The 27,904-nt window shown below is 39.1% G+C and overlaps 1 protein-coding gene across 1 annotated transcript; it reads left to right on the top strand.

Moving 5' to 3' along the window:
• The first annotated feature begins 1,501 nt into the window (after positions 1-1,501).
• MYOM3 (myomesin 3) lies at positions 1,502-27,624 on the top strand. The gene is made up of 36 exons (XM_075173907.1): positions 1,502-1,608; positions 1,753-1,827; positions 2,501-2,660; positions 2,904-3,061; positions 4,177-4,272; positions 4,911-4,999; positions 7,997-8,041; positions 8,253-8,393; positions 9,361-9,522; positions 9,806-9,947; positions 10,039-10,238; positions 10,559-10,612; positions 10,939-11,066; positions 11,706-11,889; positions 12,773-12,947; positions 13,579-13,700; positions 14,387-14,574; positions 14,737-14,863; positions 15,345-15,523; positions 15,600-15,714; positions 15,957-16,113; positions 16,507-16,616; positions 17,096-17,140; positions 17,242-17,378; positions 19,016-19,160; positions 20,397-20,456; positions 21,116-21,183; positions 21,474-21,584; positions 22,601-22,688; positions 23,760-23,798; positions 24,332-24,437; positions 25,256-25,419; positions 26,069-26,105; positions 26,222-26,244; positions 26,338-26,393; positions 27,101-27,624. The coding sequence occupies exons 1-36, from the start codon at positions 1,502-1,504 to the stop codon at positions 27,362-27,364; spliced, it is 4,257 nt and encodes a 1,418-aa protein (XP_075030008.1). The 3' UTR covers positions 27,365-27,624.
• Positions 27,625-27,904: the final 280 nt, after the last annotated feature.

Genomic DNA, 27,904 nt, shown 5'->3' with positions numbered 1-27,904 from the left:
TGCTTTTCCATGAACTGTTTTTTAAGAAATTTGTTTACATTAACAGAAAATTGTACTACTAGTAAAAGCTGAGGGTTTTGTAATTTTTATCATTTTAGGATTAGAAAGCAGTAAAACTAAAACCCAGGTGCAAAATTTGCCAAGGGAAAATTTCAATAATGGAACATGAGCTATGGAAGGATTAACAAGTATGTTTGAACAAATATTATTCAGCAACAATTACATTTCCACAGCTGTTTTTATAAAGTAACCTAAGCTCTTAGAACTTTAAAATCTGAACAGTTTAAGGATTGTGCTGTACATTTCTGAACCAATTACACGACAGATGAGATAAGGAGGGATACACTTTTAAAATTTACTTTTGTTTAATACCCACTCATTAGTCAGTGCCTAAAAGCAGCATGCTGCTTATTCCCAGAGGACAGGCTGCAGCAACAGCCTAGTTCTTTAGCAGCTAATGCAGGAGATGGATGGGAGCCAAGTGCGCTGATGTTTGCTCCCCGTGTTTCACCTGTAGGAGAGGGATCTCTCTGGGAAGGCTTCTCTGGTCACTCCGGGGAAAATCCTGCTGTTTACTGAGCAACTCCTCTAAGGCTAACATGTTGAAGGATGCTATGTTTTCTCCATGATTTATCAACCTTTTTCTAAGACCTAAGAAGAAACAACTGATCTCTTAAGGATGCACTCAAAGGACTGGATAAAGCATTATCCTCTTAAAGTATTGAACTATAACTGTTCTTGTCAGCAGCCTAGATACACATACAGGCTGAAGAAGTGCTTTGTTTCGGCAACGGCAACTGGGACTGGTTATCCACTTGGATTTTCCAAATACGACAGACACCAAGTCTGTCAGCCTGTGTGTTTGGTTCAGCAACATTGCCTTATCTAACCCTTGGCACATCTAGGCAGGGTCAGAACATGGTGCAATCACAACCTGGGTGGCCAGTCACAGGCTAGTTGGCATCACAGCTACCCCTGCAATATAGTTTCCAGATTAAAAATCTGCTTATTTTGTAAACTTCTCCTCCGTATCTCACTATCTGATGTTCCGTACCTTATTTTGTCCCTAATCTTCCATGTCCCTCTGATCTCCCTTCTCATGATGCTCCTCATTCGTCTGCATGCTATATTGGGGGTCTGATCTAATGGAACTCTCTGGAAAAATATCCACCAGATTTAGAGCATAAGATCAGTCCTAGGAAAACAAATCTACCCACAAAATGCTGCCTACTTACTGTTCTGTTACAGCTTCAGCTGCCTTTAAAGACTTTAATTTCTTCATCTGATTCCATTTTTCACAGAAGTGTCACAAAACAAACCCCTTTCATAGTCTGAATGCCAAAAGATAGTATTATATGAACTTTCATTCACAGCCCTTGAACGTCAAAGCAAAGCAAGGACTTAATGATAACTTGAAGAGATTCTGTTAAGGTGTCTTATTTGAAAGCCACTTTATGTTTTATTCTATTCCAGCAAGAAAGTTTGTTTTTGACTTCCCAGCATGGGAACCCGAACCTTCTTCCACCACAGAGAGGAGGAGCAAAAGGAGGAGAGGCAACAAAGCTTGCAAATGACCTCCACAACTAGAAAGAAAAAGTTCAAAACCAGGTAAGCCACAGTTAGGGACAGGCCAAGTAAATCAGGTCCAGACAGGACTTTCTACACTCGGCACTGAGCATTCACAGATTTGTTGAATTTTGAGTTTATGAAATTATGGAACCTTGTCTGGATTCTTTTACATGCCTCTGGAAGTGAAGAAGAAGAGACTTTCAGCCTTTCAGAGTTATCGATAGCAGCTGCCCTTGCCTTGACCTCTGAAATACCACAGTAAGTCAGAAATCATTATAACTCAAATATAACCATTGTATGCTACATCGCCTTTGTATATAGGGGTCACAGTTTCCAATTCATTTTGTTGGAAGCAAAAAGAGCGGGTTCAATCAAGAGGTTCTTCCTTTAAAAAGAAAAACGCCAGACCTCAACTAAAATGCAGGAAAAGAAATTATATTGCCTTGGTACCTGTGATAATGAGTAATATTGCCCTGCTCACAAGCAAGTGCTTAAGAGAAACCAGGTTTCATAGGAATAAATGGAAAATACAGTCAGATGAATAAATTAATGGTAACAGATGGAACTCCCCCTCTTTCCTAGAAAATCTTGGCAATAATCCTGCTGTCCATCCTTCTGTGATGGCTGAACAACCTAAGTAGTTAGCAACATCCCTCCTCCCTTTAATCCTTCTCCCAGTTCCCTGCCTGGGATTAAAAGTGGATCCCCTTCTTGTCCCGTTAGTGTGTTATATTTCACGGTAGCACTGCTGGTTCCTATGAGGCATAATTGCCTGACATTCATTCCCATACTGCATGCAAGCTGATGTTTCTGTCCTTAGCACTTGTGCTGATTTAACCAAAAATATGTGCTATAAAACAACAAAAAAGACCAAAACAAAATAAAAACCATTATCCTAATTTCTGTTGGCTTTTATCATCCCCTGTTGCAGGGATTACAGGATAAGAAGAGAAGCTGCCATCCTAGAGCTAGAACAGAGGGGGCAAAAGAGAGTTCGGTTTGGGAATGACATGGAAAAGTTGGAAAAGGAGGTTATTCGGAACTGCAGACAGCTGCGTGTGAGAGCTGACCGGAAGGCCCTTCGGAGGAAGGTCAGATCAGACATCTCTATTGGTAGCAGACACGCCAACAGGATTAAAATTGCCAAGACTAACTAGCATTCTGGAGGGGATACTAAACCTAATCAGGTGTTAGGACAACCTCAAAACCATTAGAAATAAGGCCTTATACTCCTGCCACTGAAGCATTATCACACATGTCCCTTTGTAAAAGACTTTGTGTAGTCAGAACGTAATCCCTTTCTATTGCCTTTATTTAGTCTATCCTTGTCATAGGCTGTAGAAAAGGCACGCGTGGAGAAGGAATACATCGAGCTGAGGTCGGGGCGACCACCTATGTTCTGGATCCCCCTCAGAGTACATGCAGTGTGGGAGAGGATGGAAGTGAAGCTGGTGTGTACAGTCCTGGCTTCCCCACCACCGCAGGTTACTTGGTATGTCAGTTGATAGCAATGACTCATGCTGCCCATGTGGCTAACAGTCTGTGTGCGTTTCACGGAGCAGCTAGAGGAGTAACATCTGTGTCCTGCTAGAAAGAAGGAAGGGAGAGCTTCAGAAATCACAGAAAACACTTTCAATTCTCCAGGTCCACTGTTAGGACCAGTAAAGACATTAAGTATTCAGTGGGCTGTGGAGGCAGTGGATAGTCCTTTGGGGCTCCTTCTGGGACAGGACTGACATTCATGTAGATTTCTCTGCTTCCCTTGGTGCTGTCCTCCGTCCTGCAGGCAAACTCAGGATTTAAGTCTTGGAAACCAGAATCTATTGCCAGGACTAAATCACCACACACATACACACCATCAAGGCTTGGCTACCTTGTATACTATGCAAGTTTTAGCATTAAACTGCCATCGCTCCTACAATTTGTAAAATACAAACCAACTCTTTCATTTACTCAGCTTTGCGTATTTACCAAACCACAGGAGAGGAAGTGAACAGCATTACTGTTAATAACAGAGGCATGGAAATAAATGAAAGATCACCTCAAAAAACAATCTGCAAAGTGTACTTTGATCAATTTGTTAAAGTGATTGACCATTCCTCCCATGGAAGGTTTGAAGTATGCAAACATTTGGATTACTAATGACTTCGTAGGCAGCTAACTCTGCCACTGTCAGAGCTCCTGATGTCCTGTGTCCTTCCAGAACAACCTCTTTGAATTATGCAAAGAGCAAAGAGAATATGAACCTCCCACAGATTCCCACACAAAGAAGCAAGAGACATCTGCCCGAACTCCCTCACACAACCTGCAAAGCAGGGAGCGTAAACTGAGGAGGAAGCAACAAGCCAACGCTAAGCTGCCCGTAGGCAGTTTGCAAGCAGCCCTAGGGAAGAAGCACACGCAGGGCTATGGGAGGGGATCTAGGTTAGCTGCAAGGCTGTTTTGGATTGATGTGGGAGACGTGTAAAAGAGGGAATTGTGTCTACTCCTCTGTTCTGTTGTGCCTCTGTTGTGTTTGACATGGTTAATTTTAAAATAAAGTGTTAATTTTACCAGTCAATTTCTCCATCCTTTCCTAAGCAGCATGTTTCCTTTGTGTTCAACTAGGTATAAAAATGGAGTCCGCATTGATCCTCGCCTAGCCCCAGCAGGAAAATATAACATAAAAAACAAGTTTGGGATGCTGACCCTGCACATCAGCAGGTAATGTTTGTGCTCGTCTGAGTTGTTTTTTCAGTTGAATAAGACCTGCTCTCCTGAAATTCCCAGTTTGTGTATGCTAAATAAAAAAAGAGAATTTTTGTGGAATCTGACCCTGCTTGACTTTAGTGTGTTGTGTCTGAGCTAAACCTTTGCCATTAGGAAGCAATCTCAACAGCAGTTCATGAGGTTTAAAAAATCTTAAAAAAAAAATTTAGAGCCTTGCTCTTTTTAGGCATGGCCAAAATTTTCTCATTCAGGGTAAGGCCATGCACATTAGGAGCACTTCACAAGCAGACATACCAATGTGATTTAGGATGGATTAATGTAATCAAAATGACATTAGTTCAACTCTGTGAATTATACATGTGATAAAGATACATGCATATCTTCAGCGGAACCAAGTGTTCCACAGGTCTTTTGCTTGTTCATTACTTGAAATGTTTTGCTTCTGTGTATTAAGAGAAAAAATTGACCACTAAGTATAAGAAATCCTTGTAATCGAAAGGAAAAGCAGCTTCTTGATGAAAAGCAAATACCTACTTCTAACTTCTGGGATTAAAGAGGAACCCCTTTGAATTTGTCCTGTGAAGTATGAACAATAACTGAAAGCTAAATGGAGGGGAAATGTTTTTTTCCAGATGCTCCATGGAAGATTCTGCTGAATATAGCGTTGAAGTTAAGAATCAATACGGCGAGGCTTATTCATTTGCTACAGTGCTTGTTAGGAGTAAGTAGAAAATGTTCCTTTGGTTTTAAATTTACAAATTCTTTAGATTCTTCAAAATATTTTCAATGCTATACATTATATCATAGGAACATACAAGCACGCTGGTAAAACAGAGAAAGAAGTCAGCATTCTGTTAATAGGAGAGGAGAAATTCTCTCAGTTATTAGTGAGGGGAAAGCACAACTGGGTAAAATAATCCTTAGCTACCACTAATATGTATATGGCTGATATAACGGCTTCTCTTTCTCAGTCATTTCTGGACTCAGGCAAAATCTTTCAGATTCCATATGGACACAGCTGTCCTGTGCTGAAATTGTACTAAATTTAGGTACTTATTTCTTCTGGACTGATACGAAACAGCCATACAGTTAAATACATAACAGGCTTAGAAAGAGACTGCTGCATTTCTAAAGATAAGCAAGAAATTGGTTAACAAGTACTGTGGCTTTCAAGGGGATCTCTCAGTGCAATATTGCATAGAATACCATATTTCTCTCTCAAATCAGTAACTACCAAGAGCAAATATAAGATTTTCTTCTTTGGATCTGTGCTGTTCTTAAAATAACTGGTGTAGACACCGTAGATACACATTCTGCACAAGCCAAATCCAGACATATGGTGAAGGAAGTAAGCTACCAGTACTTAAAAAGGGAAATTATATAAAGCTTTAAGAAATACGCAGTGCAGTCTCATAGGATCATAGTTTAGCTGTTCACATTTCATATATATATATACACATATATATAAAAATAACAATTTTGTCATAAACAGCCTGAACACAATAGATCCACAGAACTGTAGACAACTAAACGCTTCAGTGGGACTGACAGAGTCCAGGGAGTAATTCAAATGGTAACACATGAACAGGAAGGGAACAGGTTTGCTTAGGACATCTTACTGGTCGTGAAGAGATGGGCTTCTCCGACTGATTGAATTGCAAAGCCAGCTGGAACTATTTTTTCAAACAGAAGGGGTCTTCTTTGGTTTAGATAGTATATTTATTGTTAGTGCTTTAATATATTCTTGGCTCTGTCATGGGTTATGTTATTATCATTCTTATTCTTTGCATGCCATATTTTGATCACATCTGAATACTGTTTGGGGATATATATGCGTACAGAAGAACGTGACTCCAGAATTGTAATAGAAGTGTATTGTTTATGATATCTTTCAGATCCTTTAATTAAACAATGATGTCAAAATTCAGCATATCCAGAAATACGTAGCACACACTTACCAATTCTAAAGGGACATGTATAATAGCCCAGAAAACCTTCATTTGCAAGCCTTCCCAGACTCCTAATTTCCCCTTACCCTAATGCAGAAATACAGAAAAAGTTACCAGGTGTGCAATGCTTCTCTTCTATAAAGGTTCTTATAGTATGTCCAGAACTCAGGAACTGGGCCTTTGCCATAAAGCAGAAGCAGCTGTCTGAAAACAAATCCATGGCAATAATCACATACTCCTCTCAATTCCCATCAGCATTTTTAGGATCACAGCAGGCATGATGGTAGAATAAGAGCTGTGGTCTACCACAGAAAGCCTTGGATGGGACTGCTCTCTTCACCTCTAAGCGCCTGATTAAACTGTCCTTCATCAGTCCTGATCAGCATTTCAAAAAGCTTGCAAACATTGTTCCTTGTGATTGCGGGTGAGAGGCCCACACTGTTCCTTCTCCCTTGACCCTGTCTAATGCCATCCCAGTAATATGATTCTTCCTTTTGCTATTTGCATTTAACATTCTGAAAATAGAGACTACACCAAGGCCTTAATCCTGCCTCCACTGGAAACATTCCTCATCCCCCAGGCAGGCCGATGGCATCTCTTCTCCTGGCCCCACGCTGTCTCGAATGCCCTTGATGCCAGGGGAGGGCCGCCGGGATCCGTGGTTCCTACAGCAGAAGTTCACTTTCCCTAAAGGCATCACTGAGGGACCTGGGATGAGGCTGTGCTTTGCCTCCTGTGCTTTCTATTTCTTTCCTCTTCAGCTATTAACACTCAGTCCTCATCCTTTGCTTACGAGTGGGCTCTGCTACTGCCAAGCTTCATTCATTGAAAAACATAGGCTTTATTTTAGTGCATTTCTTGCAGCTTATAAAGATAAGAAAGGAAAGTATCTCAATTTCCTCCTGTGTTAAGTGCATCAGTTCTTAGATTTCAGCTCCAAATCATTTCATTTTGTGCTGTGATGCCAGCAGTTCTCACACTGATCAGGTGAAGCAGGCCAGCGTTCACATATGATGCCTCCAAAGAATCCACGGCTGTTGAAACAAGTGATTTGGTAAGGGACACACTTCCCTCGGCTCCAGGAATTACCTCAGTGTCTCAGGACAGATATCCTTTCTTTTGGTTAAAGCTTGAAGTTCCAGTCATTGGTAGTCTTCAAGAATCCCACATCATCCTCTGGGAATGCTGCTTAAACCCAGGGGTTTGGCCAAATTCCACTTTCAGTAATGTTTATGACACCATCACTTTTTTCTTTCCTTTTCCGTGCTGTATGTGTCAATGAGTAGCTGTCATGCTCTGTCTCCAAACAGGGACGTAATTGAAGCATTTCAGTTATGGGTGATCCTAGATTGTCACACTTCTAATTTGACAGTACCATATTGATACACTCATATGACAAAAGTTGTACCTCTCTGTATGCATGTTTTTATTCAGCATAACTTTCCTAGTGCAGTTTAAAAAGACAGAACCCAAACTGAAAAAAACCTTTCTTAGCTATGAATAACTGTGTGCACATGAGCATTTAAAGCAGTATTGCTTTTACTAGTATAGTCATATGAACAATTTCCTATGTAGACGCATCCTCAGTTGTTTGTGAAGGTCATCAGCTGTCAAATAAATTAATGTTTTACCATATGACACTTTGAAGGTTCACATTAAGAGCTGGTCTGAGGGAAAAACATAGTTTGCTGAGCATCATTGTGTGTTTTTGAGGGGAAGATAAACACTGGCATGAGATTTGCTAAATGTATTTTCTTCTTTTCTTACAGAATATTATGGAAAAGAGTCAGGATTTGATTCAGAAATATACAGAAGTGAGTAAATTATTGTTATTATTATTCCTTTTATTTTTATAGCTTGAAGCAATTTGATTCTTTTTTTCTGAGCTATAGCTTTTCCTATTAGCCTGACTGCACATGAGCAGTGCAAGGCTCAGGTACCACTCTAAATATATGATAATAAAAATACTACAAGGAGGAAGGCTCTGGGAAGTCTATCATGCTGACTTTTACTCTTATTTCATAGGATCCCTTATGGCCAGAGAGGCAGATTTTGCTTTTCCACTGAAACCCTTATTTTCAAGAGAAAAGGAGCCTTTCACCCTCTCCTGTTACTTCTCTTCTGATTTACTTGAACACCAACGAGACATTACCTGGTTCAGAGATGGTTTGTATGCAACAGCTAAGTTTATATACATATATGTACATGAATATACCGTTTGAATTCATAGCTGTGATCTAATGTTCACAGAAGAGAATTCAAATTCAGGATTCTTTAGCTGCTCTCAGCTCTTCTAAACCTACAGATGTTATTATTTAATTTGTATGTTTTCCTCATTTGTAAAGGGATGACACCACTAAAATGACTTATTTCTTCTCGTAAGAATAGTTTAAGAGCCTTAGTTCTATACAATGAAAGAGCCAAACGTTTGAAAAGCCAGTGGTTCTCTAGTGAAAAAACCTTTTGGATATTCTGTGTTGTTCTGCTGGCAACCAAGGATGTCGACCTTAGCCACAACTTTCTCTGCTATTAAGTTTTGGAAAGCAGAAAGAACACAGTAAGACTGCTTTTGCCATCCCAGCACTTCTGCCAGAATCAGCTGTGAAAATAGCAAGGCCTATTGAGTTTTAGTGATTTGAGAAGAATTTGGTTAGGGTTTGTATCTCAGATCTGATAAAAATACACAAAATGCACAGTATGTCCCATTCCGCTTTCTTGGTTTGAGCACCACTCAGACAAAAGGTCCTGCGTGCTGAGCGGTAATGTATCCTCAGTTAGAGCTGGCATAATATTTGGCAGACTTCAGAGCATCCACTTACTTGGTGTGAAGAGTACCTTTTACTCACTAATTCATCTGAAGCCACATTTTATTACTCTTTTTCACATGGACTGCAAGCTCTTCAGGACAAGGACCATGCTCTTTGCTCTGCATTTGTGTACAAAGGGAACAGAGAGACATAGCCACAAAGTAGGATCAGAGTCCATGACTATAACTCGGAGGCATAACAGTAATATCAGCAGTGTCTTACAGATCCCTCATCTTGCTCTATGTTTTCTTTTGCATTTAGTAATATGCCACTCCTGACACAACCAGTTCAGGTGGCATTCATTTACCCCTTCTTATGCTTCACAGGTGAGTTGCTGCAGAACTCTGAACGTCAGGAACTAAAGTACAAAGACCAGGAGGCTTCTCTGACAGTGTCATGTGCTTACAAAGAAGATGAAGGATTCTACACTATCCGTGTCCCCTCACTGGATGGATATAAAGAACAGACCACTTACGTGTTTGTTAGAGGTATAAGCAGGATTCTATCCTACTTAGAACAAAAACTCCTTTCCTAATACCTTGGCATAAAGGAATTCACAACATCATACATAAGAAAATATCTCCCAATTTTGTGCATGGATAGAATTATAAAAATGTCCAAATCTTGTTTTCAGTAGTGATTTAGGTATTAGAAAATATGACTTGTATTACTGGGATGTAGGCCCTTAGACACTTAAAATTAAGCTATTGAATGAAAATTTTGGTACAGAGAAGGAAAAAACCTAACCATTATCACTTGGGGTTTCTACAGATGCTGCAGCAGAAACAGCTGGCGCACCTGGATCCCCACTCAATGTGAAATGCCATGATGTAAATAAAGACTGCTTGATTCTTTCTTGGGTAGCACCCAGTGATAACGGAGGAAGTCCGATCCTGGGATACTATATTGAAAGGTCTGTATGTAATCATCCTTGAGCAAAAAAAAGCTTATGATCATGTGTGGAAAAACCACGAAGGACCTCCATGGGCTATGTTTCATTTCAGGTGTGTTGCTGGGTCAGAGGATTGGGTCCCATGCAATGACAAGCCTGTGAAAACCTGCAGATACCCTGTCTTGGGCCTTGCTGAAGGACAGACATACCAGTTCCGAGTAAAGGCTGTCAATAAAGAGGGCATCAGTCATCCTTCAAAAACCAGTGATCCAGTTACAACATATGACCCCAGCAAGGACAAGAGAGTAACAGGTTTGTACTAAAACAGGAAAGCTTTCTCCTTAAGTGCAATGTGAGGCTGCAGGTATAACTGAATGCAGTTTGTCCAGATTTTCCCCATCCTCACAAATATCATTGCAACATACTGCCATGCTGTGCCTTTGCTGAACCCACCTTAGTACTATTCTGAACAGAAAAAGATCAAAATACCAGTTACAACATTTCATTGTATGTGTAATGAAATGTATATAATTATGCACATAATGAAATGACAGAGTCCTGAACTCTGTCTTTCTTGACAAGCCCCAAGCATTTTCTCTTGGTAGATAACATTGCCCTGTTTGACATTACAGTTATTCCATACGACGAAGGCAGGACGATAGAAATTTTCAAGGATGACCTGGAAGGTAAGTTCAAATTTATACTGAGCCATTCTCTCAGAGAAGAATGATTGTTCTACAACGAGATCTGTAATAACATGACTCTGGAGAAAACACACTTAGGAAAGTATATGGTGAAACACCGTTGTAAGCTGCACAAGGATCAGAAACTATCCTAAACAGCACAGCCTTTTATAATAATCTTGGTTTGCCTCTATGTCCCCAAAGGGTTTAAGTCTCCTCCTTTACATTGAAGAATCTTACTTTATAGTGGGAAAACATAATCCATTGTAAAAGAAATTTTTTTCCTGCCACGTGAGAACTAAAGCATAGCCTATTCTGACTTCCCGTAGGACATATTAAAATTCCCTTGCCACCCACCAATGTTCATGCAAGTGAGGTCAGAGAAGATTATATGGCTTTGGCCTGGGACGAACCAGATCCAAGAGGCAGAGAGCCACTGAATTATTATGTGGAAAAGGTAAGAAAATAATATCACATAGAAGGGAAATTGCAGAACAGAATCATTTATTTCTCAGATGGTCTATGGCACCGGCAAGGCTACTCACTGTGTCGATAAATGGAGAACTACAGCCTCAAAAATGGCTTGCTCAGCCTCTCTCCAACTCCCCTGTTTACTTGAGCTATGATCCTGACTCTTGACACCAACCCAAGTAGTAATGATTAACAAAGAATAAATAAGTAAGTTTTACACCACAGAACAGTAGCAGAGTTTTAACAGGAAGACTGTATCTGCCCTATGGGCCCTTAAGTGTGGAAAAGCTGCGAAGAACTGCACAATAGTTCACTTTCCTGTTCCCCACTAATCATTTTGCCGGCTAATTAGTATCTTCTACCAATCTACTTTCATATATACTCATTTCCCACCTGCTGTACCATTTCTGCTGCAAAGGGGCCCTCTGTTGCCAAGTAAGAAAAGTTTGGGTTTATCAACAAGAAATACATAATTTAGGTTTTTGGTTTGTTTTTTTGTTTGTGGTTTTTTTTTAAAAAAAAAAACAAAACTACTTTCCTGTAAAGATTAGCTTTGTTATTGCTCAGGAGGCTTTTAAGCTTGACTTACAACATGAGTTGTAAATCATCACCTTTTTCGTTACAGTCGATTGTAGGCAGCAACTCCTGGCAAATGGTTAATCTGGATATGCCAGTTAATTCCCCAAGATTTGCACTCTTTGATCTTGTTAAAGGAAAATCATACTGCTTCCGCGTGCGATCTGTTAACAAGTATGGAATCAGTGAGCCATCCCTGCCCAGTGAGCCTGTAACTGCTGGAGCAAAACTGGGTAATTATTTCATTAATATGCTCTATACTAATGATATGGAAAAGGAGATGTACTATGAAAGTAACGTGTGGGTTCCCCTGCCCCCCCTTTCCTTTAAACTTCATGGTATATGATTACATAGCAGTTGCTTTGATATCAGGAAATCTCCTAAAGCCTTAAATCCTTGTTTAATTACTTTGCAGTTGGTCAGTGCAGTGTAAATCTAATCAAGCAATGATGCGGGAATCACATTTAATAAAATAAGAAACAGTTGAAGCCTGTGTTTAATCCAAGTATGCTTCCAGCACTGTGTAAGAGACTGGTTATGCAGACCAGTGTTGGAAGGAATGATACGACTGCTGAAGGAGCCTGTTTCTGGGGGCTTCCGACAGAACAGCAGTCTTCGCAGTGCTGATTTGTTTTGTTTTCTTCCCAGACTGAGCTGACAACAGTAAGAGATGCAAAGGCTCATGCCCATGTTTCCCTTATGCAGAGAGACAAGCACTCACTCTTTCTTTTATTTTTTTATATTCTCCCATATTAAAGCTGCCCTACTGTTCATTCATACTGTCCTTTTTTCTCAAGAGTGAAGCCGGTCCCATTTCATAGTGGAGTCACATGAGAGTTACTGTATGAGTCTCGTTTCTCCTCTACTTCAGAGAAGGTTAAGTAGGTGTAACTCTGCAGAAATCAATGGGCTGTAAGGGAGAGGAATATGAGATATGGCAAACCCAACATAAAAATATAGGCTGTAGACTAGAAATGTCCATGGTGTTTTGCTCTAATTTGAAAATGATGCTCCACAAAAGGTGAATAAATCAAACAGGCCAACTCACTTATCATATTTTTTTTAATTCATAAATTTTAACCTCCACCCATTTTTCTCTGTTTTTTCTTTTTTTAGCTACTCTGCCTCCACCCTCTCAGGTTTTAGCTTTCAGAGACACCAAGACATCTGTTGTTTTGCAATGGGACAAGTTAAAGGATGGTCTGGAGCCTCTTGGCTACTACATATATTGTCGGGAGACTGGGACAGAAGAATGGCAAACTGTCAATAATAAGCCCGTGACATGTAATGAGTGAGTTCAGCTATTATACTCCACTGAAAGAAGACAGGGTGCCAACTTGGATTCTTCTGTTTATGGCTGGAATCATATTTCAGATAAAAAAAGAACTTCCTTCTCTGCACACACATAGGCATGCACGCACAGAAACACCACGTCCTCTTTCAGAATTAAGTATTGCTCAAAGTCTCACTTTTACACCCAAAGCCAGACTGACAGCAAAGTCCGTGTATATCTTCATAGACTCTGGATCTGCAGAAGCTAGATAGACCTTGTGGCACCAGCAGAACCACATTCCACTTTTTTGCTTGCTTTCCAGTAGAGTAAGTTGGTGTCACTCACACATAGGACTTAGAATACCTCTCTAGTTGTGGGGGTCACATGTCAAGCAGAAAAAGTCCATTAAAAAGTCCTGTTTATTCTACCGACAATGCCAGCCAGCAGTGTGACACCTCTCTTATCTGAGCTATACTTACTGTCTGATTTATTGGTAGCCATTTTATGTGACACTGCATTTTAATTTGTAATGGCAAATAATGATTTTGTAAGTAACAATGCCTTATTAAAATGTATTGCTGTCTGTTCAGACGACTATTTACCTGTATTTTGAACAGCCAAACACAAACATATTAATTTGCTCTCCTAGATTTACTGTTCCTGGGCTGCAGCCTGGAAAAGAATATGTCTTTTGTGTGAAATCTGTCAGTGAGGCAGGACTAAGTGAAAGCTCACCAGAAACAGATCCTATCGTTGTAAGACCAGCTATTGGTAAGTAGTAACATATACATGCACATACACTCAAAAATTAAATCCCTCAAAAATGTATCTATCATGCATAGCTATATTACATGTAGTGGTAATAACGCTGAGCAGATAAGCAAAGCAAAGCAACAGGGAACTTATTTATTTGTACCCTGCAGCTTCTGTCATCAATTATACTTGTCAGGAGTGGACAGAGTTAATTAGCATTTTGACTTAGCAATGTGTTACATTTTCAGTATTAATTTGGCACTGGTACAAATAACCATTTTAAGCGCTCAGTTATGCTGGTATCTTGAAATCAGCATTTTTAATTTCTCCAGAGCAATTACAAAATCCTACCGACTGCAATCCTACCCATCATAATTTAGCCCTCCATCTTCTCCATTTTATCGACCCACTGCTTCCATCTTTTCTGTCAGACAAACCATAAAGCCACATGCAAAAAACATCCTGAGACACATCCGTGACTTTTGCTGTGATTTCCAAATAAGAATCTTATCATTTTCAAATACTTTTACATTGCAAAAGTGGTATTAGGGGGTCTTAACACAAATAGAATCACATCTGGTATGAGCACACAGAGAAATGAGCACTCAGCCCAGTTCATCCCATACCTCCACCTCTTTTCCTGATCCCTAGATCCAAACCTGCATTGAACAATACCGTGTTTTCTCTCTCCCTTTGCTGCACAGCTTGTCCATCAGCACCACACGGGTTTGTTCTTCTAAACTGTGGGAAGGCTGACATGACCATCGGCTGGAAACCCCCAAAGCGCATGGGAGGAACAAAGATTCTGGGTTATTTCCTAGATCAGCATGATACATCTGAACTAGACTGGCATGAAGTCAATATTCAGCCAATTCCTCAACGAGTTTACACGGTATTCATTTCAGATATATACTGTCCTTCCTTAAGCATAGTGGGAACCCTAGCTATAACAAGGGTTGAGCTGTTTTCTAGTCTAGAACTCTCTTCCTACCCTCACAAGACTATGCCCATGCAGGGCTGTACTAATAATCTGTTCGCACTTCCAAATCCAAAGGTCAGCAACCTTGAGGAAGGTCACCTGTACGAATTCCGTGCCTGTGCAGTGAACATGGCTGGTGTTGGGGAAGTATCTGAACCCAGTGATTTGTTCAGATGTGAGGAATGGACAATGCCAGAACCAGGTATCGCTCATGTAAAAAAAACAGCCAGAAAAATATTACCAGGTATACTGGTTATGTCCTCACTCTTCTGTGAATCCAAGGGACTCCTAAAAACTATAGGTCTGTATAAGGGTGGCTCCCGGTACAGAAAAGCACACAAACACTTCTAGAGAAGTTCCGATTCAGATGTAGGTTATTATTTCTGCATTATGCAGATACAGCACCCAGGTATTTTTAATAATGTTTCCAGAGAAGGAAGAATCTGGATCTAATATCTTAACATCTTTGTATATTACACCAAAGCAAATAACATTAAACCAGCTGATGTATGCTTTTTTCTAGAACCTACTTCTGCAGTTAATTAGCATAGAAAGCATCTCCTATGGACCCACTATTCACTTGTTATCTTAAAATTCTCTGCTTTCTGATCTCAAACTCAACAAAGTGCACCTGGTTGCATTTTTCAATGTTACTGTTTGACAGCCTACCCTTCTTTGAACAGGCCCTCCTTATGATGTAAAGTGCACTGAAGTAAGAGACTCATCCCTGAAGCTACACTGGGAAGCACCACTATACATAGGAGCAGGTCCAGTTACAGGGTATTATATAGACATGTGTGAAGAAGGGTCAGAGGAATGGAAACAAATAAATAAGCACTCCATAGCCACCACCCATATGAAGGTCTGTATGTGCATTTAATATCCAAGTGTTGCCTCTCATTTAGTCTTATGTTAATTCCTGTCATTGTTTCCTGCAGGTTTCAGATCTGGAGACAGGGAAATGCTATATTTTCCGAGTAAGAGCACTGAACAAGGCTGGAATTGGACCCCCTTCACTCCCTTCGGATCCTGTGGTGGCTAAAACCAAACCTGGTATGAAACTAAAAGTGATGAGATTGTGCGAGTCTGTAAATACTATGATGATTCTGGTAAAGAACTGCTTTATGAAGCATCAGCTACATGTTTCATAGCAAGAAAGAACTGCAGCCAAAATAAAGATTAGCAAATCAAACTGCCCAAATTAATTTACTCTGTCTTTTTTTTTTTTTTTTTTTGAGTTAGATGCCCTGATCTGTTTTGGTAAGGAATGTTTTGTGGGTTTTCTGCTCATACAGGCACAAATGAAATTGAACTTGGGGTCGATGAAGAGGGTTTCATTTATATGGCTTTTGAAGCTCCTGAAAAGAATGACTCCTCTGAATTTATCTGGTCAAAGGACTATGAAGGACCACCAGATGCTGACAGAGTTCAGACTGAAGAGAAAGGCAATAAGTGAGTATATAATGCACACTGCAAAAATTAATTGTGGACTGTCAAATAAAGAACACATTAAACGCTGAGAAAAATGTGAAGGCAAATGTTTCCCTCTCCCTACAATATTCAGCAAAAATACATATACACAATTGAACTTCTGCAAATCTCTGTACCTGATTCTCAGCTCTGATGCCCATGAAATGGGGCATTCAGTGCAATCTTCAGGTCACAAAAGGGAAGCGTCAACCATCATACTGCTAATGTTTTTGCCTTGCTCATTAGTGTCACATATAAATGATAAGAAGTGCTATATTTGATGTTCTGGGTTTATCAAATGTATTGCATTCTGTTACAGAAGGCATAATTTTTGAGGAAAATATAATTTTTATTATTACTATTTTTATTTTTAAGATCTAAACTGATACTGAAAGACCCATCAGAAAAGGATCTAGGTATATATTCAGTGGAGGTCACGGATGTAGATGACGATATCTCTGCCAGCTGCACTTTAACAAAAGAAGGTAAAAACTAATAATTGACAAGAACAAAAATCTGATGTGCTGTAATTTTCTAATATTAGATGTTTAGAAGAAAGTTCCTCATAGAGGAATAGTAAGTGATAATGATAGTGGCATCATTAGAAAGATGTTTCCCATTCCTTGAAGGCTCAAGGGCAGTTTCTTTTACAGTCCCCTAAGAAAAGATTCCATGCTCTTGGAAGGTCATTTTTCCATTACAGTTCAGATTTCACACACAGCTACACTGTCACAGTGATTTAAAACTTCTTTAACATGTTTCTTGAATTGATACAACCAACATTTTGTTCAGACATTAACTAAGAATTATCTTCCTTTTCTAGTCCTCCTGGCTATCAAATGTTTTGTACTTACTATCTTCTTCGTGACATAAATAAAGCTCATTAACAAATTAAATTAATACAATGAATTTGTTTTGGCCTAGTTGTACTAATCTAAATGACTTGTTATTCTTTGCATTTCAGATCTGGACAAGTTATTGAAACGTAGCCGTGAAATCAGGAACCCATGTAAGTTGAACCAGTAAGGAGCCACTCTGAAAGGGCCCTGGCTGAGCCAAATTCTGTAGTTTCCCTCTGAATTCCCCTCCGTGGTTCTCTTTGTTTTCCAGTGATCAAGCTGATATCTGGATGGAACATTGACATTCTGGAGAAGGGAGAAGTGCGGCTGTGGTTGGAGGTTGAAAAGCTGTCACCAAATGCAGAGCTGCATTTAATCTTCAATGACAAGGAGCTTACAAGTACTCCAGTATGTTTTGTTTTGTTTTGTTTTGTTTTGAATTCTGACTTACTTTCCCCCTGCTGAACAGGGAGATAGAGCAAATGGGTACATTCCCAGTTTTCTAAATTCCCATCAGATATTTTGATGTGTGTTTTTGGAAGACTCTAGGGCTTGGTTTTCCATGGTGCATAAACAGAAAGCCAACTGTCTGATTCTCAAGCTGTCCAGTCCTAGTATCACGCAACGCTGCAGCATTGACGCTGTTAGTTCAAGACAGTGTAATATTCCTCTGTGCTATGGCCAGCAAAACCTTCAGTGGTAACACCCAGAGAACGTCTCCTTCTTATCCAGCTTTCCTGTTATCCCCACCCTCCTGACAGGCTGCCTCTGACAATCTTGCTGCAGCAGAGACTTCCCTTTTATAAGGGAATTTTCTGACAACAAACCTCAGCCTTGTGTAATCCATCTGATACTTCAAATGCACCTGTGCAGGACAGAGAGCTTTGTCTTGGATGAACAAACTCGACTCATTTCAGTGGATGCTAAAGAAATACCATCTCACAATGAGACAGGATATTTTTCTTCTGCTTTACCAAGCAAAGCTGCAAGCTTTCCACCTTACCTCTTTGAACTGAATATGGATAAATCTCATTAATTCTAAGAGCAGATGAAAGTGATTTATTTCTCAGTCTGAGGCATGGAAATAACACTGCATCGTGTGTTACAGTGCACTCCAACCGCCTGATACATTTAAAAAAATATTCTAGCCTCTTCCTTGTCTTCCCGTATCAAGTTAATATTATAACATTTTAAAAGTATTTGGAATGACAGGATCAGAGCGGAGAACAGTTGAGAATGAAGAACAATATAAATCATTCGCCTGTCAGTTAAATGCAGCGTAGCAATGCCAAGATAACAAAAAGAACATATATAGCAAAGGGGTAGGACTAGGCCAAAGACTTTCAGAGCTGTTATTGTGATGCTGGGGTTTTTTAAAGCAATGTGTAGCAGATTTATTGAAGGCTTTGTCTATTCTAAGAATTGTTTTTCTACATTGGAGAACTGACATGGTTATGCACGATTATAAAGTGTCTGTCAAGCTCTTTGTAATGATAGTATTTGCTTAGAGCAAACAAGGCGGTAAGGCATAATGATGATATTTATGTTTAAGCATCTGGCAGGTTTCGGGGTGTATGTATAAAAGGTTCAGTAGTGCTTGCATGATGTCAAGAGGGTGGCAATATTATTCATCGTTGCCCAAATACGCAATTACATGCCACAGATGTGTAATTAAGTGCAACACTTCTATTATACTAAAAAACATACAGATTCTGATAAGCTGAAAAGTCTGTAACATCCAACAAGAAAGAATGTATTGTGTTATGTGGTTTTAACAGAAATTTTCTCCCAGAGAAAAGTTCTCCTGTAAGCAATTCTACTATACCTACGTACATAAACAAATAATAGATGAATCCCAGAATACAGAATATCAGACTGCATTCGCTTCATTACTCCTGTAAGATGAGGGGAGTATATAAGGATATATATATAAAAGGACTGTAATGTCTGATTGTTGTAGAAGATGCTGTGCCAGGATCTGACCTTGGAACAGTTCCACTGTGGAAAAACTATTCAGTTTATCATATTTCCTTTGTTCTACACAGACACATAAAATAAACTTTGTCAAAGGAAAAGGTCTCGTAGAGCTGATAATCCAGAATTTCTGTGATGACGATAAAGGGATGTACACAGCCCAGCTGCAAGATGGAAAAGCTAAAAATCAATTCACCCTAGTTCTTGTGGATGAATGTAAGTGGAACAGGATCAAATATAGACTGCCATGCTCAGTGGAAAGTTTTCTAGGCACTTAAGGCCCAGAAGTATTTCCGACAGTTATAATGGCACACTGGGAATGGGGAGAACAAATACTTATTTTAGCACACATTTGAAGTCCAGGAATCATGTAAGAAATTATCTGAATTTCTCTTTAACATAAATTGAAGCGTTTGGTCTTATAAATAGGTCCTTAATGATAAAAATGGTCTGCTAAAGCAAAACATCCAGTGGAATGCTTAGTTATTTTTTTCAAAAGTTTTACATATTATCTTGCTATGGCAAACTGTCTGTGTCTTGGCAGTAAACTGTACTCATTTATCTCAGGACAGGATCAGGTTGAAAATTCAGTGTATTTAACAGCTGGTTAACTGCATTAAACTGAATGCAATAAAGAAATCAGTGTCAACTGTACTCGAAGACAAGTCCAAGCAACAAAGAAAGCTGAACATGAAACATACAGGGTCCTTGTATATGCTAGTACAGAGAGCCTTTTTTAATTAATTAAAAATAGAAAATAACAAGATTCTCATTCAAATACTTCCCCATAGAGTGTCTATCTCTATTTTCAGTTCTTGCAAACAGTTTGTTTTCAAGTGACCTTCTAAAGCTTCCAAACTTTTTGAATGGAAAATGTCTATAAAATGTCAAGTCTGCTTGACTCCATTCACAACCGGTGGAGAGAAACAGTCAGTTTTACAGAATTATTCAGCACATACTAAGCTCAGGATATAAAATAAGTATGATGAATTGTGCTCTAAAAGTGCCCATTTTTCTTTACTGACAATGAAGGAAGTAGAGATAACTAAAGTTACATGCGGTTGTCTAAAACAGAGGTAAATTCTACGCTCTCTGCCTTCTTCTGTGTTTCTTAGTTTTTAAACATTTTAATTTGCGGGTTTCTAGACTACCTTTTTGTATGGTCAAAACTCCTACTTCATTTCCTAAATGGACAATAGTCAGGTCTTCAAAGACTCTTTTGTTTTAATGAAAATAAATGTTAGGTTCTGAGCAACCCATACAATGAAAGAATGATGGTATTAATCTGTTCAGGGTTCTCAGTGGGAACCAGAGGTAACTCATGCACTACAGATGTCTTATAAACAAATATCACAGCTCTAATGATAATACCTTTCGTGATCAGAAATTTCTAAAGTGTTACACTGAGAAATAGTGGGGGTTTGTTGACTTTGACCATTGCTGTTCTCATAGGTTTTGCTAAAGTTGCAGAGGAGGCTGATGCAAAACGGAGAGAATGGAAGAAAAAGCAGGGTAAGATAAGCTGAAAGTTAATCACTTGCCAGAACTATGCCAACAGGATGGCAAAACCTGAGCAAAGCTATTTCACTGAGTGCTCTAAATACTTTTCTGTATCATTTTTTTTAAGTGTATTATTTAAGATGATTAATACACTAGGATAAGATTCCTTATTTTAAGATACTCTGCCCTGCACTTAATAACAACTGTGATACCACACTAGACTATAGGTCCAGTCTCTTGTCTTCAGAGATGCTTAGTATAAGATGAAAGTATATATAAAGTAATCTGTCCCCCAGTTTACCCTCCCAGAATCAGGAAGAAAAGAGAAAATATATGGCTTTTCCATTCTATTGCAATTCACCTGGGAAATATCGATCAACCCCTACACTGACTGGACGCAAAGTAGAGTCATAAAGGACTGGTTAGGCAGCATCATTAACGACATTCTGAGATAGGATTCCTCAACAAAGATACGTTACCTAAGGACATTACAAAACCAGCAATAATTATATGCTCTAAACTGTGGTGCTCATTGCATGCAAAACTCAGTAGCGTGAAGCATTCCCGACAGACCGCACTGCTGGGAATCACCACTAGATGGAGGCATTTCTGTAGATAACACTTGAGAGCTGGGGAAATGCATTGCAAAAGACACTTATTTTCTTTTATAGGTCCGCATTTTATAGAGAATTTGAAATGGAAGGTTACTGAGAACTGTGAAGTACTCCTTACCTGCAAGGTACATGCAGCTATGTGATGCAACTGCACAGTCTGAATTCATTTAGCATTAAATTTTAGACGTGAATTTTAAGGGAAGGGTATGAACAGTGCTCATCCAAATGCTTATTTGCAGATCAATTAAAGTTAAGAGACAGTATATCTTGGACAGAAATTTTAATAAAGAAGGAAGCTTCTAAGATTCTGCAGCAATCCTCTAATGCAAGTGATGTTTCATATTAGAAGGACATCAAGGCATTCAGAAATAAAATGCACTTGGGACCCTGACTTGTAAATGTTGACTTCAAACAGGCAACAAACCTGAGAAAGGACACCAGCCTCCAATGGTTCTTCAATAAGAAAGTACGAGAAGGTGGTGTGTTTGATCCACAGACTGGAATAGGAACTCTTCGTATTAAAAAGGTGAAAAAAAGAGGCTTTGGTGATCACATAAAAATGCCAAAAATACGGATTGATCTTATTAATATTCAATGTGTCTTTTGCGTAGTACCCACTAAATGAAAGAAATTGAACAAACGCTGAGAAAAGCAAAAAAGAAGAAACAACTTAAAATTATAGTCAAACAGATCTGAATTAGAAATAAGATGTTTTTAACATGAGTGGCTGTTAAAAGTTTAATATGTTCTGAGTGGCTAAAAAGAAAAGTGTGGGCTTTTCAGGTTTTCTGATCAGGACTGGTTGCCTATTCTGGAGATGAACTTTAGTAACAAAAAATGTTACTGAGCTCATTACAGAAGTAACTGAATGAAATTTTATGGCTTGACCTACAGAGAAGGCCAGACAAGCTGATACAATGCCCCTTGTAATCTTAACTCTGCCTCAGAGAAGATACAGCTGAAGAAAGGGAGCTTGATGGTGCAGTTAAGAGTTTTAGTGCAATCTCTGCGTGGCTAATTTGAATCTCGTTTGGCTTTGATTTTTCATCTTAATTTCAAACAGCCGAATCACCTACAGAAAACAAGTAAATAAATGTATGTGAATGGGAATCTCTGCTCACACAAGTCAAAAGCATTGGCAAAGCAACAAGAGGAAAATTTATGGAGCAGTGAGCATTCATCACCACTGAGTCCCAGACCTGTACCTTACACCACTAAGGGCACGCAGGCGTGCAGGGTGACTGAGGGCAAAAGCTGAGATACTGACTCCCCATAACTGACAACATATCAGTTCATAATGAACCAGGGCCCGTTCTAACCTTTTAAAGGAGATTCTGAGGCGGATTGCCTTTTTTGCCCTCCTTTCTGATCCGTCCAGGCAAATTCATTGGGAGGGAAGAATAAAATCTCAGCTTTTCCCCCTTTTCCAAATCCTGTCCTATTTCAATGACATGTGAAATTTCTGTTGGGGGGGGTGTGTGTGTGGTTGGTTTTGTTTTGTTTTTTTAATAAATATTACATATGTACATATGTATTTGCTAGATAACCAAAGCAGATGAGGGCCAATACAAAGCACTTGTTTCAGATGACCGAGGAGAGGACTACACCCAACTTGATCTCACAAAAGGAGGTAAGAGAACCTTGTATCAGGCATTAATACACATTCACACCCCTGCCTGGGATTAATTTTGGATTTAAAAAGAAATTTCGTAACTTTCTACCACATTGTTAATTACCATAGTACCTACATGCTTTTATAGGGATTAAAACCAGCATAAAAAGTTACTGGTGAAATTTAAAGAGTTTCCTGATTTACTATAGCATATATATATATGCTGATCATTTTAAAAATCACAAGTATTTCATGTGCGATTGGAATGCACTATGTAAAACAGTCTCTTATTCTGCAAGAGTTATACAGAGCCCAATGAACAGAATAAAAGTCTCCTTTGTATCTGATCTCAAAGCTTTTTTTTCCATCTGTCCATAGTATACTTCATTTGATAATCCACAGACAACTTTTCAATCCTGGAAGTTCAGCCAGTGTTCCGAAGCATCAGGAGAACAAACTTCCATTTCCACTCTGCATCCCCCACCAGTGAAAAAAAATCCTAGGCTGAATGATAATGACAGAATAGTTGTAAAAGGCAACATCAAATGGAAAAACAATTAATATTACTGCAGATTCCTGCTTCACTTTTCAGTGTTCTGAATATGCTCTGGAAATTGAAAAATAAATATGCAGTTCTGACATTCTAATGTCATTTACATATATAGTCATTTATCAAGCTGTAACCGCATTATAAATTCTGTCAAGCACCACAGTTAAAAGCTCAGTAATGTTTCAGTCACTTCAACTCAACATCAATCAGAAGATTCTGCTTCCCAAGATTAAATCGTACCCTGACATCTGGAATCTGTCATTTAAACCTGATACATAAATCTGCTTTCTGCGAGGCAGTCTATTGCACTCATTGAGTGCTAAGAAAGATAGAAGTATCTAAATTTAGTAAGAAATGCCCAGCATCCAAAAATAAATGAGTCAGTGGCAAAAACTCCATTCTGAGTAAGCTTTGCAACAGAAAAAGACAACGAATAACTACTAGATATAATACATTCTAAACACAATGAAATCAAGTTGGTAGATCAGATGTGATTTGCTAAATATTGTATTTATAGACAAATTTTTATGTCTTTGCAGCCTTTGAAGACCTTCTTAAGGAGCTGTGTAAGATCAGTGGTACGTCATTTTCTCACCAGCTGACACAGTAATAATGGAAAGGGAGAAAGGTGGGGTGCCACGATCAGAGCAAACTGCTCAGGAGCTGTCCCTGGGTTTGGATCAAATACAATACCACCCATTTACTACTCCTTTAGTGTTAGAAGCACCTTCAAACTGTCAAGGAGGATGGTCAGTAAATAAACCCAGGGACATAAAACCCTCTGCACTTACAAATTAATTCTGTGACCTTTACGTGCCAGCAGTTTGCTCCTTGTCACATCACTTGCCATGTGAATTTGGCCAAGTTGTACTACTTCCATCCATGAGATGTGTATTCCAGACCCAGGTCTCTAGAAGAGATGCTGACATTTTTCTACCAGCTGCTAAAAGATCCAGGATCTTCAAGAGGTAGAATACCATCCTACTTTCAGCTAGCCACACTCTCCAGAGAGAAATGTTAATAGATTGCTTGGGATTTTGTTTGCGTAACGTGTAAAACTGTGCATTCTTGAACGTCCTCCTCAATTTCAGTCTTTCAATTATACTATTAGCTCTTTCTGCTACACCTCTGAAAATTCAGCCTACTGAAGAAGGCATCAAAATCTACACAGATGTGAAGTACTTCACAGACTACATGAAAACAACTTGGTATCACAAGTAAGTCCCCAAAAGATATTTGCAAGGCTTCTGTAGTCCTGTTGCATGTAACTGTTTATCATCAAAATTAAACATGTTGGGCCTGAGCCCGTAGCTTTTTAAGGCAATGGTAGATTTGTCTGAGTAAGAGCTGAAAAACACAATTCACTCTGCATCCTGAAACATGTCTAGGAATTCCAAAATAAGCAGTCATGTTATTTTTATCTTAGCACTCCAGACATATTTATAAGTGATCATCTTTACTAGAATAATAATGATGCATTTAAGGTTCTGCTCAGTTACAGCCATCTTGGTTACAGACAGGAAAAGAAGTTGTTGGTTTTTTCAAATTCTTTATTTCTACTACTTTGTACTTCCCTAAACCACTCTATTCCCCCACTCTGAATAACAAATATTCCCAAACATTATAAAATTCTTTCCAAACACTAGCTAATTTAGCCTCAACATCTTCATAAAATAGAGAAATGGTGTTTTATTAGATACCACCTACACACATATATAAGGAGGCCAATTTTTAATAACGTTTAAACGTCTAAACGCTTACAAATATTCAACATCTAAATCCTATTTAATCTCTTAAATAAGAGCTAAGAGGTCTTTTGTAAAGTTTGTAGAGCTTTGGCAAAGTGCTGAAAAGCACAGCTAGATGCCCCATGAGATTTTCAAAAGTGACTGAGTACATAACTCTCCATGAAATTAACAGTGAGGTCCTGACTCCCACTCTCTTATTCTAACCAGTATAGGTCTAAAAAAAGTTAGCACGCTAATTTATACAGCTCTACTAAATACTATTGAAATGATATAATTTGTTTACTTAGGGAGAAACAACTGGAAAGCCGTGACAGACTGAAAACTGGGAGCACAATGAATCAGATCTGGCTTCACATACTGAACCCAACAGATGCAGATAAGGGAAAATACACCCTGGAGTTATTTGATGGGAACAACTCTCACAAACTGTCAACTGACTTGTCTGGACAAGGTAAGCTGAGTCAAACAATACCGTCATAGGAATGAGATATAACTGAGCTGCTTTTCCAAGATTCCTTCAAATCATGGGCAGTGATTCCTCTCTCCTCCATTTGAGCTGGAGCCGCAGTTCCATGACAGCACGCTATGACAGCACTCTTCTTTGGGTTAAGAAGGACAGTGAAGTGCCCACAGAAGTCAGAGAAAACACGGGGAGAGGAGAAGTGCGCAGCAGAAAGGATTGAAGCCTTTAGGGAGCCGTGCTGCCGTAGCTTAAGACACTCCTGGGGAAAGGATGAGTGAGAGGGCAGCTGCTCCTGGGATGTGTCTGATTCCTCCATAGGCCAACAGAGCTTACAGGTGGCATCTTGGAAAAGAGAATGTGGCTTCAGGTTTACAAAGAGTTTTCCAAACTGTTCAAAGTTGGGTTTTTTTTTCCTCCTCTGGACTTCTCTTTGGAAAGAATACTAGACCCCCCTTAATTTCAGTAGTATATAAATAGATTATATCTCCTTAAGGCAGCTACAGATACTGTCTAGATGATAATCATACATATCTTGTGCACAAATACCTGTAATTCCAACACTGATGCATTATGTTAAATCTACTAAGTCAAATGAAATAAATGGCAACTTTCCCTAAAACCTTTTCATTCCTTGCAGCCTTTGAAGATGCCCTGGCTGAGCACAGAAGACTAAAGTAAGTTCCTGCCTAAATATTTTCACAGCTAAATCTATTTTGAGTGTCGTATTCTGTATTGAGAATACAATGCCTAATAAATAAAACCACTACAATTTTTTCTCTCTCACTTTCAGGGAAGCAGCAATAGCAGAAAAGTGTAAGTAAATTAATTTCCTTCCGTCTGTGAAACAAAGCCAAATGGTACGCTGATAAGTAGTAAAACTAAAAGGTCATATTTGTTCATTCCCAGGTCGTGCCAGAGTTGTTCAAGGTCTGCCAGATGTTGCCACCATCATGGAGGACAAGGTAATATTGTGTAACTGTTCGTATAATTGGCCTTTGTGCAGACATAGAAGAATAACTGGTGGGGAGAAAACTACTTGTTTTCCCCTCCTGTATGTTCCCAGGAGCTTTTCTGAGCTACTGCAATTGCCAAAGGTGTGAAGTGGTACCCTCCACAATACTTGTATCAGCCCCTTACATTGTTGATGGTGCTTCCCAAACATGCATGTGCTTCTGCACATACAGGTGCTCTTTGTGGCACAGAACCTCTTTCTTGCAGGTTTCAGATGTTACTGCTTCCTAGGTCTGTTTCACAGCCAGATCCTTTCTGTTGTCTTCCATTTCATAGGATTAGACTAAGGCCTTTAAGTGCTGGACCTGATTTTCCATCATATCAATTTGCTGCTTACATTTCTGAGTCACATTGCCCTTTACTGGTACACAGGCAGAATAAAAATCCTGTAAAGTAATTGCAAATTCACCATGTGGCTATTTAAGTGTCACTTTACAGTGTAAGAAAGCTATAAAAAGACAGTAGCACAAATATGAGTCAGGCCCAGTGAATTCAGTCAGGTTAATCCTGATATCAGGAAAAGGAGTGGACAGTCCTGGAATCTCACCTATTGAAAATCTAAAAGAATTGATTTTTATTTTTCTTAATTTCTCATCAACTGAGTTTCCTTGGTCATTTATATCTTCATAATCTATTTCTGCTATCTGTTTTACAATAGACCCTGTGTTTAACTTGCTGTGTATCTGGAGATCCTTACCCAGAAATCACTTGGTTCAAAAATGAGAAGGTTATCGTCTTTAAAGATCGTTACAAAATGGATGTGAAGGGGACAGTTGTCACAATTACCATAGAGAAAGTCTGCAATGAAGACACAGGAAAATACAGCATCTATGTCAAGAATAAGTACGGTTCTGAAACAGGGCAGGTTACTATCAGTGTCTACAAGCATGGAGAGATACCGATAGGAATGGAAGAAGAGTAAGTCCCAGGTGGGATTATAATGAAAAAGCCTAAATGAATTAGTCAATTATGTCTCATTGGATTTAAAAGGAATTTAACTCCTTCAGACTCCTTTTAGTGTCTCTGCCCTAAAATTGAGGCTCATTACTCTATTTTTATTTTAGTAATATTTTAGTATTTTTGTTTTGGTAGTTGTTAGAACACAATTCTCGTGTGTGTGTGCATGTGCGCATGTGCGTATACATGCACATTTACCTTACAGAGAAACTCTTTCCTCGTAAATCTGTGTGGGAAATACCAAAGGATTCACATATGAGAACCAGGCTTTCAGTGGAGTTTTCTTGTAGTAAATCACTGTGTGTTCCTGATTATCTTGTAGCTTGTGTGTGTGTATTATTAAACTTATATCCTTGGTCACACCTCAGCACTGTCGTCAAGTACATCCATCTCGAAATCAGTTGGCCTTAGGAATTTTCCTAAGTACTGTGCTGAATCAGGGCCTTGAAGTATAGACCTTTACAAACCTAAGCCATATGGGAAGAAAACAAGGCAGTGACATTTT

Source organism: Calonectris borealis, chromosome 25 (genome assembly GCF_964195595.1).
Source record: "Calonectris borealis chromosome 25, bCalBor7.hap1.2, whole genome shotgun sequence".
Classification (NCBI taxonomy): Eukaryota; Metazoa; Chordata; class Aves; order Procellariiformes; family Procellariidae; genus Calonectris; species Calonectris borealis.
This window is presented reverse-complemented; position numbering and strand designations above follow the sequence as displayed.